This window comes from Lithobates pipiens, unplaced genomic scaffold (genome assembly GCF_037356315.1).
Source record: "Lithobates pipiens isolate NorthernLeopardFrog02 unplaced genomic scaffold, aLitPip1_a1.2 Scaffold_13, whole genome shotgun sequence".
Lineage (NCBI taxonomy): Eukaryota > Metazoa > Chordata > Amphibia > Anura > Ranidae > Lithobates > Lithobates pipiens.
This window is the reverse complement of record NW_027507718.1, coordinates 444,465,366-444,483,182: the sequence shown is the minus strand read 5'-3', so window position 1 is coordinate 444,483,182 and position 17,817 is coordinate 444,465,366. Positions and strand designations below refer to the sequence as shown.

Sequence of the window (17,817 nt, the reverse complement as noted above, 5' to 3'; positions counted from 1 at the left end):
AAACTAAAGTTAGAAGCTGATTGGCTACCATGCACAGCTGCACCGGATTTTGCACTCTCCAGGTTTAGTAAATCTCCCCCCGAGTCGGCTGTCATTTATTTTCATACGAGCATTGCATGGTAACGCAGTGGTGGTGTGGTGTGGTGCTCTGTATTGGAACAAATGATGCATGTCCATTTTTTAGTCTTTAGAATCTGCAGACCTAGCACAATAACACATGAGCATTACAGCAACATGGAAGCACACTAGTAAGTTTCCAGAAAGTTCTCAAGTATGACCAGGTTTATCTAGCAATTTCAGTGTAATGCCTGCCAGCTGAGCATTTTATTGTCACTAGCAATGAAGGCGTAAACTGAATGTGAAGTACATAGCTAGGCACATTGTGCTATGAATAAAAATTTAGCCTCATCACGTGACCACAACTCGGGACAATGGGCATGCGCACTGTGGGCAGAATACCAAGAGGAAAAGTACGGGAGCGAGCACGCAAGGACGCACGGAGGTAGGGACAAGCGAGTGCCTGTACGTCGGCTTCGGCCAACCACTGGCCGTAGCGTCCTGTTGTTATGGTAACACACCGGCTGCGTGACCGACTCTAGGGAGATCATCAGACAGCGCTGCGCATCGGCAGGTCAGTGTTGTGCTAATGGACGGTCTTCAGCTTAGAGTGGTCCCTGGTGTTGGATGGGGTGGAGGGGTCCCCATATTCCTGCTAGGTACCATGTACAATGACTGCTACAGTGTATACATTTTTATACACAGCATCATCACATCAGAATACGCTGGTGCATAGAGCTGCACATAATATTTTTTGTTACATTTAAATAAAGTTAAAAAAATAAACAGTGCAATGCATTGCGCCCTCTTCACAACACACAACCATTAAAGGAGAAGTACGGCTGACACTCTTTTGGCTGCACCGTGCTTCTCCTGTAGATCTCAGCAGTGCACTAATGCCTCGTACACACCATCCGATTTGCGAGAGGGAATTGTGTGATGACAGACCGTTTGCCTAAAATGTGACTGTTAGTACAATTGTTGCCCAACTTTCGCCAAAAAAACTTGGATGACAGACTAGTACATTTTCGGCAGACAACGGTGTACACAAGTCCATCACACAAAAGTCCAAAGTACAAACATGCATGCTCGGAATCAATGTTCACCAAACAGGACATTAGCAGAAGGTACCCAAAGGTTGGCACTCAAGAGATGAAATTCCTTGTAGTACGTCACTACATTCATGTTTGTTGGCCGACAATTGTGTGCCATTAGTATGCAAGACAAGATCCTGGCACACGCCCTTTAGACAAAAATCAGACGCTCAGTTGACCAACAATCCGATTGTGTGTACGACGATTTAGTTTAGATTTAGATTTAGACTCTGCTGGCTACGTGTTAAAGTCTGCTGGCGGCTTACATCACCAAGCCAATCCAGGCTCTACAGGGATCCTGACAATAATGTCAGGATCTGCCAAGATGCCTGACTCAGCGCTGTGTCTTAGCCTAAGGTGGCACTTTTCGGGGGCCGGCAAAAAAGCTGCCCCCCCCCCGCACAAAAAATACTCCTGGCTCCCGCACATTAGGGCACTTGGGCTGAATCCCAGAGACAAGTGCCACAACAAGTTCCCACACTGAGCTCCAGTAACTGGCATGACAGGGGCACGCTAGTGTGGGCACTCTAGACATCTGCCACCCAGGGTCCCACACGCGGCAATCGCCTTTCTGTGGCAGCCGACACCTCTTTCCCACTGAGAGGCGTATACAGCTCACTGAGGATCCCCCTCCTCGGCTCTAATATTACTGTGTACACAGCCAGGAGGAGAGGCATGGGTGCACTGCAAGAGCCATGCTTTTGTTCTGAGGTCTGTGCATTGTTCACAGTAGAGGGGGACACTGTAACCCAGGAAGGGTGGGGGGGGGGAAGGGAGCACAGATGCGCACATGGTGGAGTGATGGGGGGAGGGGGGTATAGGATATGTGCTGGGGAGTGCTTTGGGAGGGGAGAGGGCATGTGTTAGTGGGGGGATCTGACCCCCCCACTAGCACAAGTTCTCTCCACTCCCAAAGCACCCCCTCCCCTCAAGCTCCTCTGTCCTCCTCCCACAAAGATGACAAAGCGGATTTTAAGCGGGAAGGAGTGTGGCCTTGACAGGAAGGGGTGGGTCATATTTAATTTAATTGCACAAGTTTAGTCAGGCCTAGGGAAGCACAAAACCAAAATACACCACTGGCCTGACTGGCAGTTGGCTCAGCCTCTCAGTGTGCCAGTGAGAACCTAAACCAGCTGCTCCCGCCCTCTCCACAGCCTGGCACTCCAGTGAACTCTGGGGGTGAGGGGCAGAGCATAGAGCTATTGACTGACAGTCACCACTCTCTACTCACTGAAGACCAAGAACTGATCGATCAGCAGTCATGTGATCACTCAGTTCTCAGTCTTAGAGCCAGCAGGGGAGATGCAGACCAGGTCCATGCTACAGCCATCTAGGTGAGTGTGAATTTTTTTTCTTTTTTCTTCTCATACTTCTCTTTTATAGGAGAAGTCCAGCCTAAGCTCGTTTGGCTGGGCTTCTCCTATGGGTCACAGGAGTGCAATTCATTTTGCATTACTGTGACCCCTTTTCAGCACAGAGCAGACAAGTAAGGAATGCGAGTTGCTGAGAGGCTGAGACGGCCGCTCCTCGCCCCTCTACAGCACAGTGCTCCAGTGAGTGAGGAGGAGCAGAGCAGGAGAGTTGCTGATTGACAATCAGCAGCTCTCTACTCGGGGAGGTGAGAGAACTGAGCCATTGGCGGTGTTGGATCGCTCGGTTCTCAGTGTAGAGATGCCAGGGGACAGATGCAGGTTTGGACCAAAGCTGTATCCACCTAGGTAAGTATGATGGGGGTGAAAAAACCCCAAACCCATACTTCTCTTTTATGCTCCATGCGGGCTGGTGTGAACGAGTCCCATGAGTGCTATTTAGCTTTAGTAGATATAGGGTGCCAAATCTGTAGCCCCCAACCTGTCCACAGGGCCGCATCATTGTTTCGTTTTTGTAAATGTTTTATTATTGATTAGGATGGAATTAATAATATTGGAGGAGCTCTCCTCCCCGCTCCATTCACAAACATACACCAGGAATAATATCTTTATATTAGTCATGTGACTGTCATTTCCTAATCTCATTGGACTTTTCTTTTTACATAAGGACCATGTCACATGAGCAACAGACACTCCCACATTAACCGGACCAGTGATTTGCCACTCCCTCAGCAGCAATCTGGCCCAGTGACAAAGGTTCAGGTAAGTGGACACCTCTCCTTGACAATGTTACCAGTAGGGACAGGCTTGTGTTGGGACTGAACCCAGAAGAAAGCTGTCCTTGAGGTCCACTGCTGGCCAGTCAACTGCAGGCAGGGCATTTGGACTTATTAGGTCAATGATTTAGCCCACGTTCACATCAGCCCGTTTTGACATGCGATTTGACATGTCAAATTGTCGGCTATTGGCAGCAATGGCACTGTCCAAAACGGTGTGATGCAGACTTTGCAGCACCACATTGATTCCCAAAAGTAGCCCCTGTACTACTTTTGACGACTTTGGGGGAGATTTCAATTCAGGGACCCGCACAGATGTCTCTGAAATCCCTCCTGAAGTCAGACTGACATGCGGGTTTGAAATCATGCGAGTTCAGCTAAAGTCGCATGATTTCAAACCTGCATCACTGTGAACCTAGGCTCTATTCCTTACCCCTTTTGTGTACACACATTTGCTGAATGAGGAATGTCTTAGCTACAGTTAAAAGCCTTTTTTTTTTTTTAAATCACAAACATGTCATACTTACCTGCTCTGGGCAGTGGTTTTGCACAAAGCAGCCCGATCCTCCTTTTCTCGGGTCCCTCACTGCTACTCCTGGCTCCTCCCACCAAGTGCCTACATAGCAATCCGCTTGCTATGGCGGTGCTCATGCAAGCTCAATCCTAAGCTGTGCTGTGTGTGTCCCTAGACACACACAGCACAGCTAGGCCTCCCTCTGGCTCTCTCCTGACAGGCTGAGCTTGACAGCAGCAGGAACCAATGCTGCCTCAAAGTCCACAGAGGAGAGAACGGGGAGAGCCGCTGTTCCTAGGCACAGAACTGGATCAAGATTGGACTCAGGTAAATATTTGGGGGGTCTAGGGGGGATCCTGTGCACAGAAGGCTTTTTTTTTTTTTTTCCCTTAAAGAGGTAAAAAAATTAAAAGTCAGTAGCTACAAATACTGTAGCTGCTGACTTTTAATATTAGGACACTTGCCTGTCCAGGGATCCCACGATCAGCAACCTAGCATATTTTGCAGTCGGTTCTCAGGTGCTGCCACCCCCATTCGTTGTAAGGGCAACTGTCAGTGAAGCCTTGCACCTTCACAGCCGGTTCCCTACTGTGCATGCTCACTGCACTTTCTGAATGGCCTGGCAGGGGGGGAAGCAGGTAGGGGACCGAACTTTCGAGGGGAAACAAGGGGAGCTTCCCTTTTTTGGTGGAGCTCCACTTTATTGAAAAGAATGCATTAAGGTATTAAACCTTCTACCTTTACAACCACTTTAGGATCTAAACTCTGCAATAACCTCCAACAGTCCGACCCCTTGCCAGTGCTGTCATCTTCTACCTGGCTTCTTCGGTGTGCCTGGTTCCAGCCATCTCCATTGGTTTGCGTGGGATGATGCCACTCCTGCACAAGAGTTCAGTCATCCTGGCGCACAGGCGCTGTGCCTAAATGTAAACTAAGTTATGCTTGCGCAGCTCAGTTTACATTCCAAAGAAGACTGCAAGCAGGGAGGTAGGCTTTTTAAAGGACTCTGCCAGCTTCCAGTTTTCAGAAGCGTGATTTTGATTCCACTTTAATTGGGCGGAGTAATAGCTTCTTCTTTGGTTCGGTCCTAACCCAAGATTGATCCCTAATCATCAGCAGTAGGGATAAGCACAAGCATGTTCAGATCCTACTCCAAACCCACCTGATTGAGTCTGCCTGGAAGCTGTCACTGTGCTGAGCCCTTGTATACTTGTAACTACAGCACAGAGAATGCCCAGCCATTCATGATTGGCCCAGTACAGTGACAGGTTCCTGGTGGGCTCACTCAAGTGGGTTTGGACTAGGATCTGAACATGCCTGCGCTGACTGATAATCAAGATTGAGCTCAGCCGTTTTCAGACACAAGTCTGAACCTGCCTGAGCTATCCTGCCTAAGTCGTCAGCCAATCATAGATGGCGCAGGCATTCTCTTCCCCGCAGCCACATTATTATTATTATTATTATTATTATTATTATTATTATTATTATTACAAATCCCTTGTATACACGTGGTTGCAGGTTGGGGAATGCCTCCACCACCTATGATTGGCTGTTGGCTTCCTTGCTGCCCTCACTCTCTGGCAGAGTTTGGTGGTTGGTGGGCTGTTGCATCCCCCTTACTGCCTGGCAGTGGTGGTGGATGTACCTACTTGTGCCAACCTGGTGATCGGGGTAGATGGGCAGTTGAATCCTTCTTGCTGCCGCCACTATCCTAGCATTGGCAGTAGTGTGTGGGTTGTTGTGGCCTTCTACCTGCCCTTGCTGCTTGTTTTTGATGATTGGTAGGCTGGTGCCATCTCCTTGTTGCCTGTCTTCAGACCAAGCAGAAAATCTGAAAACACTTTGTTATACTTATCTGCATTTTATATTTTTAAAACCCAACTCCGGGGCAATTAAAAATCCCCCCTTGCATTTGGGCTGCCCCTACACTGCAAGGGTTAACTGCTCATTTTGGTCTAGGGAATGTTATCTTATATGGTTGCCACCTATGGCAAACGTGACCATTCTATAGAAACAATCCGTTTAGGTGACTCTTTAATGAATCAGCCTGGGGTTTACATGACCTTTATATAGAGGTTCCTCTACAAGTTATAGTGTATAGCCATAGAATTGACTTTATAGGATCATAATCACATCAACTAAACTGCCTACTAAATATTCTAGTCATTATTCTTAGCACTTATTGAATAATTAGACAGCTTTTGATGCCTTGTATCCTTCAGTAATAATTCATTATACAGCAAGAGATAGGACTACACAATATCAGGGTCATTCATTATTCATATATGTGGTGATTTTAATCATTGTGTTCTCTCTGTGTGCATTCACATTTCAGCATAATATATGTCCAGTTGGTGGAAGCAACACACGGTTCCCTGTTCTGTATTTTCAGATGTGGCATGGAAGAAATTAAATGCTTCTTTTCTATAAGGGAGTCAGTGGAGTGTTGTCTTTCCTTTTTTTCACCCTTATATTTACTGAGGTACATTATCTGCCTCTTGCAGGCACAAATTTTTTGGGAAAGTACTGTAGCACCTGCCCCCCTTTATGGTCTCTCACCTCGCCTTGCTCTTCTTTTTCCTCTTGCAGGGGGGGGGGGGGGGGAGGGACCAGAATGGAGATTGGTGAACTGCCAATCACTGATCCTCTGATTCCTCTAGGCTGAATGAATCTGGAAGTGCTTCAGGTTCTCTCATATTTTTTTTATTATTATTTTTTTATTATAGTTTAAATTGTATTCAATTTCACATCATATACAATACTTTGTTCAAAATTCTCATTTATAAAAATATAATTTTCCCCTACCCCCCTCCCCCTTGTCTTTCCCATCCCACATTCCTTAAACCTGCGTTCCTTCATTTATTCCCTCTACATCTTCCTTTTTTTCTTTTCTCAGATTTCCATTATCTCAGACCATTTCTTCGTGATGTTAAACTCTTTCCATCCTTTCCAAGTATTTGAAATTTTTTCTATTCAATTTTCTCAGCCCCACTGGCGCTCCAGGCTTCTTCCCACTGCTGAGTGCCCCTAGAGCAAGCTGCTTGCTCTGGGGGCATTTGTGCGTGCCCGCTCCCAAGCTGCCTCTGTATGTCTATAAGACACACAGAGTATGGCTCAGCCCCACCCCCGCTCCCTCCTCACTGTCTTTGATTGACAGCAGTGGGAGCCAAGGTGTCTCAGCTATTGAGAGAGGGGTGAGCTGCACACTGAAGGTTTTTACCTTCATGCATAGAACATTCAGGCTTTAGAATCACTTTAAAAATCCCTTGAAGAGCTCCATTAGGAAGGTGCTTTGATTAAAATAAAAACTGAACACATTTAATGACTTAATGCATGGATTTTCAACAGTTTTGTTCATTGGACTAGCTGACCAACATCTAGCTATTGTTAGAGATGGGCTATCCGCACACCTTGCATAGGCAAAGAGTACGTTTGTAGGCAGGTGCAGTCTGCTTCCTCCACTGTAAGTAGCGCCTGACTGGTGTGGCATCACAGCTTCGAGAGGAAGTCAGGAGAAACATGGTTTCTTTGTGGTTCCTGGTTCCTGGGAGCAGCGTTCTAGTTGGCTGCACTGCCTAAAGGTGACCCTTGGTGGCCATCTTGAAGTCTTTATAAGTCCTTTTTGCACACATTCATGTGTGGGTAGTGTAGAGACAGGTTACCCGTCTATCAGGAACAGTACTGGAAGCAGGGAAAGGTTCTAGACAAGAAGGGAAAGCTTAGGGCTTGCATTTCTATTGGACATCTTCCCGATTGGGTATGAGAGAGCCAGGCCGTATTCCACCCTTCCAGACATACGCTTTCAGTTTAACTGATGCCTGCTCTGCTACACGCTATTGCCATTCGTGAGTGTTCCCGGTTGGTCCCTCTCCAACAGTTTTGCCTTTGCCACAATACAAGTTCTACTAATAGAACCTAGACTGTGTGCGAGTTATTATTGTTGCACCCATTCACAGGTTTGTGAGCGTGGTGAATTGAGACTCATGAACTGGAACTTCAAGCAGATATAAAAAATACAAATTCAACACTGTTCTGTATTTATAAATTGTTAAAAATGAATTTCAGGTAAGGATATTTTATAACTATGCATATAACATACCTGACTGGTCCCTCTGGAAGCTGGAAATCACTGAAGTAGACTGTGATTTCAGGTGTGCTTCCAGGTCCTGCATCGTACAGCTGGCCTTAAGCATTCCGAAAAAAACAAGTGGTCAACTGCTCAGCCCGGGTGCCATTCAGACATCATGCTCTCCACCTTGTCTAATCAGTGAACGCTCCTCATTTCAAGTATCTTGAACTTGATTTAGTATCAGCCTCGTTCAATTCCCTATACATATGCACTCAAACTGGGAGAGGAAGGAGCAGTTCTAAGACCCAATCACGGTATTCCTCTTTACTGTAACAGAGCAAAATGGTGTCAAATTCTCAGCTGTGCTGTGCAACTCTCCTTTACACAAATCTCTTATAACTGAAGGCAAAACTTTTTTTTTGTAGTTTTAGATAAAGTGGAAGAACATCTTTTAGGTTTTTATTGTTGTCTGTGTCCCTGTTAGAGGGATTTACTGTCTCTATTTGATCTGTGACCACTATCACCAATCACACGTTTTGAGTGCGTATCAGAACAGGAATAGAGGGGAAATCTTCAAATAAGTACACTAGTTGTGGTGACTATCGTGACTACCAGGGCTTCCCCTCACTTTCGAAGAATTTCCTTTCTGTTGCTACTATGGAACAGGAAGTGAAGAGAAATCTCCCCAATGGGGCACAGCTAGCAAAGAAACTAATATTGATTATAAGCCTCCCTTACTCTATCCAAAATGGTACAAAAAAAATGTTTTGCCCTTACGTCTACTTTAAATATAGTGTTAAAGTGAGTTGTATACCACGTTTTTGTTTCCTGCAAGGTAAAGTCATGTGCTAGTATTCATGCAGCCACTTCCATTTTCACCTGTCTTGCTTCTGGGTTTGCGTGCTCCAGCTCTGTGACTGGCCTGAGCCATGATGATGTCACTCTCGTGCATGCACGTGGGATCCGCAGTTCACGGCACAGGGCTTGGAAGGAATGGCACAGGTGGCCTTTCCTTCAGAGCACATGCGCCAGTAATGTCACTGGCTGCATGTAATGTAAATATCTCCTAAATGGTGCACATTTAGGAGATATGTACACTACCTATAGGTAAGCCTTATTATAGGTTTAACCCCAAAGCTGATACTTATGTGCTGCACTGAAGATATTATCCAGCGAATTCCCCTTTCTGACCATTGTTTCAGTATATGTAAATTTAGTTCTTAAACTTGTGAAGTGCTGATTGCTCACCCGGACTTTCCGAGGCCAGGGAGATGTGGTGCTAGAACAAAGCTTATGCCTAGGCAATAAGAAAATTGGGCAAAAAATACAGAGCCGATCAGGACGGTTCATCCGAAATTCTCGTATGATAATGAACAAAGAAGAGCAAACTATTTACGTGTAATTAGTATATTATTTTTATTGAAAAAAAAAAATGTGTGTTTCTTGCTAAGGAACATTATTTTTTATTGTTGTTATGGGTAAAGTTCCACTTTGTTATCTATATGCAATGCCTTGAATTACCTTGGAAGACTACTACAGCTAATACTAAGAACAAAGTGTCGTACATAAGGTAATTGTGTGCAGGAGGAAAACAACATCTCTTTACAACATGATAACATTTGCAGTGTTTGCTTTTCATGATCATCTTTTTAATATTTTAGACAGTAATTAAACATTGTACCCTGTTCTAGAACTCCTTGGTCCAGCAATGTCTGCGTCTTCTCGAGGTTCATCCAGAAACACAGGTCAGCGAAGCAAAACCACGACACCACCATTGGCTTCTCCTTCCACAAGCTCAGCAAGTGGAGTCCGAGAAAAACCAAGTGATAAGCTCAACCCCAAAACTATAGATCCGGTAAATGATATGTTTTATCAAAAATACATTCTATAAATTAAGCTTTTCTAGAATAGATTTATATAACTGTTCTGTCGGGTATTAAAAATTCTGTTAATTGACATGAAAGGTCACACAAAGCAAGGTGGGTAAAGGGAACACTACTGCCTAGACTAAAACTTTTCGTCAGAAATTGTGGATCTTCAAAGTCTTAGGCCCCTTTCGCACGGGACGGATCAGTAATGATCCGCCCCGTGAAGATCCGCTTGCTCAGCGGGGATCGCTCCGTTGTCCACGCTGAGCTGGTGGATAACAATGTGCCGGGACCGCCCCTGTCAGCTATCCGCTCTCCTCTATGGGGATCGGATGAGCACGGTCTGTCCATGTTCATCTGATCCGCTCTGCAGATGGATAGAAAAATAGGATTTTCCTCCGTCTGCAGAATCGGACAATAGCGGAGGCGGACGATATCGGGTGTCTGCGGATGTTCATCCGCAGACACCCGCTATCCCATAGGAATGCATGTGTATGTCTGTATTTCATCCGCAAACAGATGGATGAAATATGGACATACGACCCGCATGTGTGAAAGGGGCCTAATTTACTTGTTTGTAAAGCAGGAAAAGTGTTTACAAACAAGTAAATAGGTGCTTGCTCTTATTCTATTGGCCCATTGTCTTTCCTAGACTGTGTTCATACTTGGGGTGAAGGGACTATTTATTCGCATGGTGGACCTTTAAAAAAAAAAAAGATATTCAAAATATGCAAACACACTTTTCCAATAATTGGGTTTAATCGTTTTAGATTTATTTCTTTTTTTACACCTAGGGCTGATAGGCAGGACTATATGATGACCACATTTCTCAGTGAATATGGTCACCATACAGCTGACCAACATGTACCTGCATATATATGCTTTGACAAACTGTAAACAATTTGGTCGCCTTAGCAATAAAAAAGCAGGAACCTAAGATGTATAACCGTAGTCTCCAAACTGCAACCTGGGGGCCGGATGTGGCCTTTTGCTTGATTCTTATCTGGCCCTTCGGGCACTGTTTCTCCTACTGACACCGACAAGGGGGGTATAATTCTTGCCACTGACACCAACAATGGGGCACATTTCCTCCCACTGACACCAACGATGGAGCACTATTCCTCCAACTTACACCAACAATGGGACACCATTCCTCCCACTGACACCAACAATGGGAAAATATTCCTCCCACTGTCACCAACGATGGAGCACTATTTGTTCTACTGAAACCACCAATTGGGGCATAATTCCTGTCACTGATCCCAACAATGGGGCAATATTCCTCCCTCTAAAGATGGGGCATTGTTTACTCCGACTAACATCAGGACATTTTCTACTCTCACTGGCCACAGTTTGGCCCCCCTAGAGTATGAAGGGCCATAAACTGGCCCCTTGTTTATACATTTTTGAGACCCCTGATGTATAGGAAGGAAAAGAAGAGGAAAGATAAATTGTAGACACATGGTTATATGAAATCTCAATGCCCTTGGACAAATTTCTGCTGTTCTATTGTGATTTTGCATTGAACTCTGTATAATATAATCCCTTTTTTTTCTTTTTTCTTTTTTTAAGACCCATGAGATTCATGTGATTCACTCTCCATGGTTTCCAGGGGATTTATTTTTTAATTATCCAACCTGCTGATATGTGTTAACAATAAATCAAAGAAGGAATCTTGAGATAAACTGAAATAATTAGGCATCATTGCTGTTAGTTGACTTATTACTACTTGTTGAATTAATAATATCTGTTCAGTGAACCGTTTATTCTTTAAATTCAGGAAGATGTCAGAAATCAGATGCTGTCAATCACTTTTACATGTCTATTTTTATTTCAGTTTGCTGAGTCCCAGAGATCTCCCTCTGTGTTTGCTTCCATATACTCCAAAGGAGGCATTCCGTGCAGGTAAATTTTAGTATATTCTTGCTTTTAGCTTTACAGACCTCTGCTTTCCGAAACCCAACATATTTTTATATTTTGTAAAAAGTATTTTTAGTTAGAGTATTTTAGTTAAAAGTGCATACTTTTGACTGGTGTTGGTCTTTATATTAATAATGGTTCTTTCAAATGAAATAACTCATTCTCAGAGCGATTGTTCAGTCTTCCCTTTAGGATTGTTTTATATTCTATGTTTAAAGCCCAACTCCGGCAACTAAAAAAATCTCTTGCAGTGGGATTGCATCCCCATTGCAGGGGTTAATTGTTTTGTCTAGGGGAGAAGAGAAACTGGTTTACTTAACTGATCCTCTGCTTCCCGGGCAAACGGCACTCCCCCACGATCTAGCGGTGGACTGTCCCTCGATATTCTCACGGCCAGTGCTGAACTATGAACCCTGCTCTGGTCTTGATGACATCAGGAACCTAGACTGCTGGAGAACGAGGATGCAGACACTGCAGGGACCAGTCTAGCTGTGGGGAGGAGCATTAAATCTCCCTTTGTTTTCCTAAAACAAGCAATGAACCCTTACAGTGCATTCAACACACACATTGCAGTCTGAATGGACCATTAGGCTTGGTTCACACCTATGCCTTTTTATGTGCATTTTTCAGAAATGCACCACAGTCCATTTAACATGGTTTCCAATGGGACATGTTCACATCTATGCTATTTGTTCAGCTGCTGCGTTGTTTGAAAAGGGTCAGGGCCTTTTTTTTTTTTTTTTAAAAAGGTGCTTTCTTGATTCAGTAGACTTCAATGAAGAAGCTACAGAACACATTTTTGCTGCAATTTGCGTTTTGCAGCCATTGGCTCCCGCTGCTGTCAATCAAGTTCAGTGACTTGGTAGCCGGGGAGCGAAGCTGAGTCCTGCTGTCTGTGTCAATGGACGCAGCAACAGGACATGGGAGCAGGCCCACATGGTGCCCCAAGGGAGACCGCTTTCCCGACTGGGCACTTGAAAAGAAGGGGAGCTAAAAGCGCCGCTGAGGAACCCCAGAAGAGGAGGAGTGGGGCCACTCTGTGCAAAACCATCTGCACAGGGGAGGTAAGAATGACATGCTTGTTTAAAAACAAAAAAACAAAAATGTTTACATATCCTTTGGCCTCTTTCACACGGGGCGGATCAGTAATGATCCGCCCCGTGAAGATCCGCTCGCTCAGCGGGGATCGCTCCGTTGTCCCCGCTGAGCCGGCTGCGGACAGGGCGGTCTCCGCACACTGTGCGGGGACTGCCCTGTCAGCTCTCCGCTCTCCTCTATGGGGATCGGACGAGCACGGACCGTGTGTCCGTGTTCGTCCGATCCGCTCTGCAGACGGATAGAAAAATAGGATTTTCCTCCGTCTGCAGAATCGGACTGTTGCGGAGGCGGACGAAATCGGGTGTCTGCGGATGCTCATCCGCAGACACCCGCTATCCCATAGGGATGAATGGATGTCCGTATTTCATCCGCAAACGGATGGATGAAATACGGACATACCATCAGCATGTGTGAAAGGGGCCTTTGAGTAGTTACATCAACAGTTTTATTTTTTCTTTTCAAAATAAAGTTTTACCTAAATAAAAATTGGACGTTGTAAGCACCCCTGTCAGTGGTAAAGGTTTTTGCCCCATTCAAAATGTGAGCAAAATGTATTGAGAAGGGAAATGCTGTATGTGTGCTTCATTTGTGTATGGAGAGTTGGAAATGTATCATGTACAGAATAGCCCTAATCACATGAGTACTTTCTACCACTCAGGCTGGTCCATGGCTCTGTGAAGCACAAGCTACAGTGGGAGCGCCCTCCAGAAACAATACCTTTTGAGCCGCTTCTCATCAACTTAGCCGAGGTAATTTCTTAATCTTTGAAATTGTATATTTACTATGATATAATATAAATAAATTGTGTTTTGTGTGTGTGTATATATAGCACTGGGCCTGTTTGCAAGATGTTGTTTTTTTGTTTTTGTTTTTTTTATTACAATTTTTATTATTTTTGCCAGCCCTGTTGTGGGTCTTTGGTGAAATATTGAGGGCCTAAACAGAACACTGATGTCTCACTTTTGAGACAAAGAAAGGAGATTGGCGAACCAGAGGGGTCCGGGCAGCAGAATGCGAGAAACCTGGACAGAAGGGCTTAGCATTTACAGGAACTGATCCCCTGTATTTTCCTCCTGCAGCAGCTGAATTCTGGCGGGACGAAGAGAAGGAGAAGCTGGCTTTCAACTGCTGCAGAAGGAAAAGACAGATCAGTTCCAGTAAACCACTGCTCTCCAAAATCTCTTATGTTGCGTACACACGATCAGAATTTTGGTCAGAAAAAGCTCTGATGTTTTTCCCAATGGGATTTCGCTCAAGCTGTCTTGCATAAACACGGCCGTCAAGAACGCGGTGATGTACAACACATACGACGGGACTAGAAAAAGAAAGTTCAATACCCAGTAGCCAATAGCTTCCATCTCATAGTTGGATCTAAGCATGCATGAGTTTTTGTGTGCTGGAATTGCATACCCACAATTGGAATTGCCGATAGAAAGCTTTTCCGTCTGGAAAATTGAGACCATGCTCTCAAATTTTTGCTGGCGGGAATTCGGCCAGCTAAATTCCAATGGAACATAGACACGGTCGCATTTTCCATCGATCTTTTGCTGGCCAAAATTCTGAATGTGTGTACGTGTCATTAGAAGAATATTCCCTTTTGAGGTGAATGAATTAATGTTCTGGAATAAAACAACTAAGTCAGATGCATTTGTTTTCCATGTTCCAGGAAATATTAATTTAGCATTTGAGGACATGGGGGTACTAAAGAATGCTATGGACAAAGAGACAATTCCCCTTTCAAAAAAGCTTGGAATTCTACTTTGTCAGATTTGAATCCATCAATAAACTCAACAGTAGTAGCCAGAAATCTGGATTTTTGGCTTTGTCAATCAAGAGACCTCATTGAGGCAGGCACCTCACGTTGGGAGTTGTTGGAGACCTTTCCCATGCTGTTAAAAGGTGAGAATTACATGGCAGACACCTCACCCGAGTCTATAAGGATGTCCGTCAAGTATTCTGCTCTGGTTAATTCAGCAGGGCAGGCTTTTTTGTTCAAAGCATGGTCCGGGAACTCGGCATCAAAGGTCAAATTTTGCAGTATCCCTTTTCCAACAAACCTCTTGTTCGGGCCGTGCTTTTGGATAGAACTGCAGATAACAAAAAAACACTTCTGGTGAAGAAAATGAAGGGGCCTGTGGGAAAACATTTTGTTATTTTTCGTCAGTCCTAAAATACTGCTTATAAAAAATCCTGGAATCCCCAGAAAGGAAAAGGAAAGGAAGGAGTTTTGTTGAGGCATCCTGAACAGGACTTCAGAATCCAGTGACAGTGTACGACTAATGGGAAGGAGTCTTCAGGCCTTCCTTTGCATGACATCCAGCACCTTCGTTTAGAATGTCATTGCTCAGGGATACAGGTTAGAGTTTTCAGAAGTTCCTCCGAGGAGAATTATTGTAACTTTTAGCTTTCAGGTTACTGGAAAAATCCCTAGCTATGATATCTCTTCTGGAAGAGTTGATGCAGCAGGGAGTTGTTTTCTGGTACTAGAAGGAGCGAGGATTATATCTTCATGTGTTTCTAGTGAAAAAAAAACATCCCAGAAGTTTTGTTTAATTCTAAACCTGAAGATTTTGAAGAAATCCATTTGTTACATAAAATTTCAGATGGACACAATTTTTCAGTGAGGAATTTACTTACCTCATGCTACTTCATGGTGTCACTTGATTTGAGGGCTTTTATATTTTCACATTCCCATATACCAGAGTTTGCATAGACATATTTGACCAGTGGTCAGAGTGACAGTATTTCTCACCTTCAATTCAAAGCTCACCCTTCTGGGTTGTCCTCTGCCACAAGAATCTTTCTTAAAGTGATGTCAGGAGCCCTAGGTCTTCTGAGAATGAAAGGGATTATGATTTGGATGGTCTTCTGCAGTTTGTCAGTTCCAGGGAACAGTTGGTGGCAGATTTACAGATGACTCATCTTGAGAATTTAGGTTTGCTGCTGAACCTGCAAAAATTTGGTCCCTGCTTAAAGCGGAACTTCAGTAATTTTTTAAACTTACCATCTATTAAATTGTTTGCCCTTGTTTTTTTAACTTTGGATAGTAAAACATTTTTTTTCTGCCAGTAAATATCTTATACAGCCCACTTCCTTTTTCTTGTCTGGTAAAAAGCCTGGGCTTATGACATCATGCACAGCTCACTCTCGTGAGAGTTTGGCAGGAAGGGAGGGGGGATGAGTCATAAGAGGGGCAATGAGAGCTGCAGAGCTGGAGGCGTGCCTCTGTGTCTGTGTAAAGGAAGTGAACAAACAGCAGCTTCAGTTGCCCACATGACTGCAGCCAGACTTGGTGGAGGGAGATTTCTGCAGCATATTTGGCAAGTGCAGAATCACTGTATATCTAAAATAATATGCAAAGTGATTGGAGGGAAGCTTCAGAATGGCAAAGATGTTTTAAAAAAAAAAATGTTTTTTTTTTCAAATTATGTGAGCAGACTTCAGTTCTTTGAATTGGTCATATTTTTTGGGTACATACGCTTGGTGCAGGAAAATATCTTTCTCCCAGTAGAAAAAATGCAAATCACTTTTAACCTATTCAGTCCAATCAGTTGGTGTTGGTGAGTTCAACCCTTTCAGCACTAGGCTGCTTATAGCTTCTATGCCAGCAGCTCAGTGGACACATCTGCACTTTCGCCCACTTCAACAGTTCATTCTGCGGAACTGGGATCATCAACAGTTACTGGACAACATAATGGTGAAGGAGAGATTAGGCCAACCTTACCAAGGGTTGCTGTGGTTCCTACCACCAGCTAAAAGGCTGATGAAAGACGCAAGTGCCTCGGGTTGGGGGGCCCATCTGGAAGGTCAAATAGCCCGGGGTTCATGGTCAAAATAGGAGGGCATCCACTTGGAGAGAATTAAAAGCAGTAATGCTGGCCCTCCTCTTTGTTAGAGGTCTCTCCAGGGTCACCACATCCAGATTCTTTTGGACAATGCTTCAGCCATGGCCTACATATCAGAGCAGGGGGGGACCAGAAACAGTACTCTCCTAGCCTTGAAAGGGCAAATTCTGAAATGGTCAGAAGAAAATCTAGCCTCTTCTAATAGTGGTCCACCTAAAGGGGAGTGTGAATCAGCTAGCAGACTTCTTAAGCAAGAAGTGGGTTCCGGAGTCAGAAAAGATTCTTAACCAGGAGGTCTTTAGCCCTTGTACACATGGTCAGACATTCCGACAACAAAATCCGATGGATTTTTTCATACGGATCCTGTCCGAAACTGGTGTTGCATACACACAGTCGGACAAAGTTGTCGGAAAATCCGATCGTTCTGAACGTGATGCCATTAGTACGTTACAACGGGACTACGTTCAAGCTAGTAGCCAATAGCTTTGGTCTCGTAATTTGATCTGAGCATGCGTGGCTCTTTGTCCGATCGGAATGCTCTACAAATGATCGGACAAAGTCCTATCGGATCATGTTGTCGGAAAATTTTATATCCAGCTCTCAAACTTTGTTGGTTGGACATTCCAACGGAAAAAGTCCGATGGAGCCCACACAAGGTCGGATTATCCGACAACACGGTCCGATCGGACATTTTCCATCGGAATTTCCGACTGTGTGTACAAGGGCTTAGAGAACCACAGTTTTTGGGCCCCAGATGTGAGAGGGTGCGTGAGCCAGTACTTTGGAAATTTCAGGGCATTTCAGGAGGGCAAATGCCTTGTTTGTCCTATTTTCTGGAGGCCATAAAGGTCTAAAAGTCACTAAGGGCATCCTTGGTAGATGGCCAAGATTGACCATAATGCAAGCGTTTACAGCATCGGACTAGAGGCCCCAGATATTGGTATTAATTATGAAAAACAGGAAATTAAGTATTTTTTTTAAACCTGAGGAAGCTTCTATACTTCTTCAGTACAGGTTCCCTTTAATTTCCTGGTTTTCATAATTAATACTAATATCTGGGGCCTCTAGACCCGATGCTGTAAATGCTTCCTTGATGTTTGGCTAATATAATATTATACTTCAAAACATGTCATTAGACGACTGCATCCGTAAATTATTGTTAATGCTTTAAAGACGTGACTGGTTTCTTTTGCAGAATCATTTTTC

General features: G+C 44.3%; 1 protein-coding gene across 1 annotated transcript in view; it reads left to right on the top strand.

Moving 5' to 3' along the window:
- Window positions 1–490: 490 nt before the first annotated feature.
- PACRGL (parkin coregulated like) overlaps window positions 491–17,817 on the top strand; it is a 43,151-nt gene continuing 25,824 nt past the window's right edge. The window contains exons 1-5 of the mRNA XM_077477715.1: window positions 491–631; window positions 3,189–3,283; window positions 9,572–9,735; window positions 11,586–11,653; window positions 13,425–13,515. Coding sequence (XP_077333841.1) covers window positions 9,589–9,735; window positions 11,586–11,653; window positions 13,425–13,515 — 306 coding nt within the window. The 5' untranslated portion in view covers window positions 491–631; window positions 3,189–3,283; window positions 9,572–9,588. The remainder of the gene's footprint in view (window positions 632–3,188; window positions 3,284–9,571; window positions 9,736–11,585; window positions 11,654–13,424; window positions 13,516–17,817) is intronic.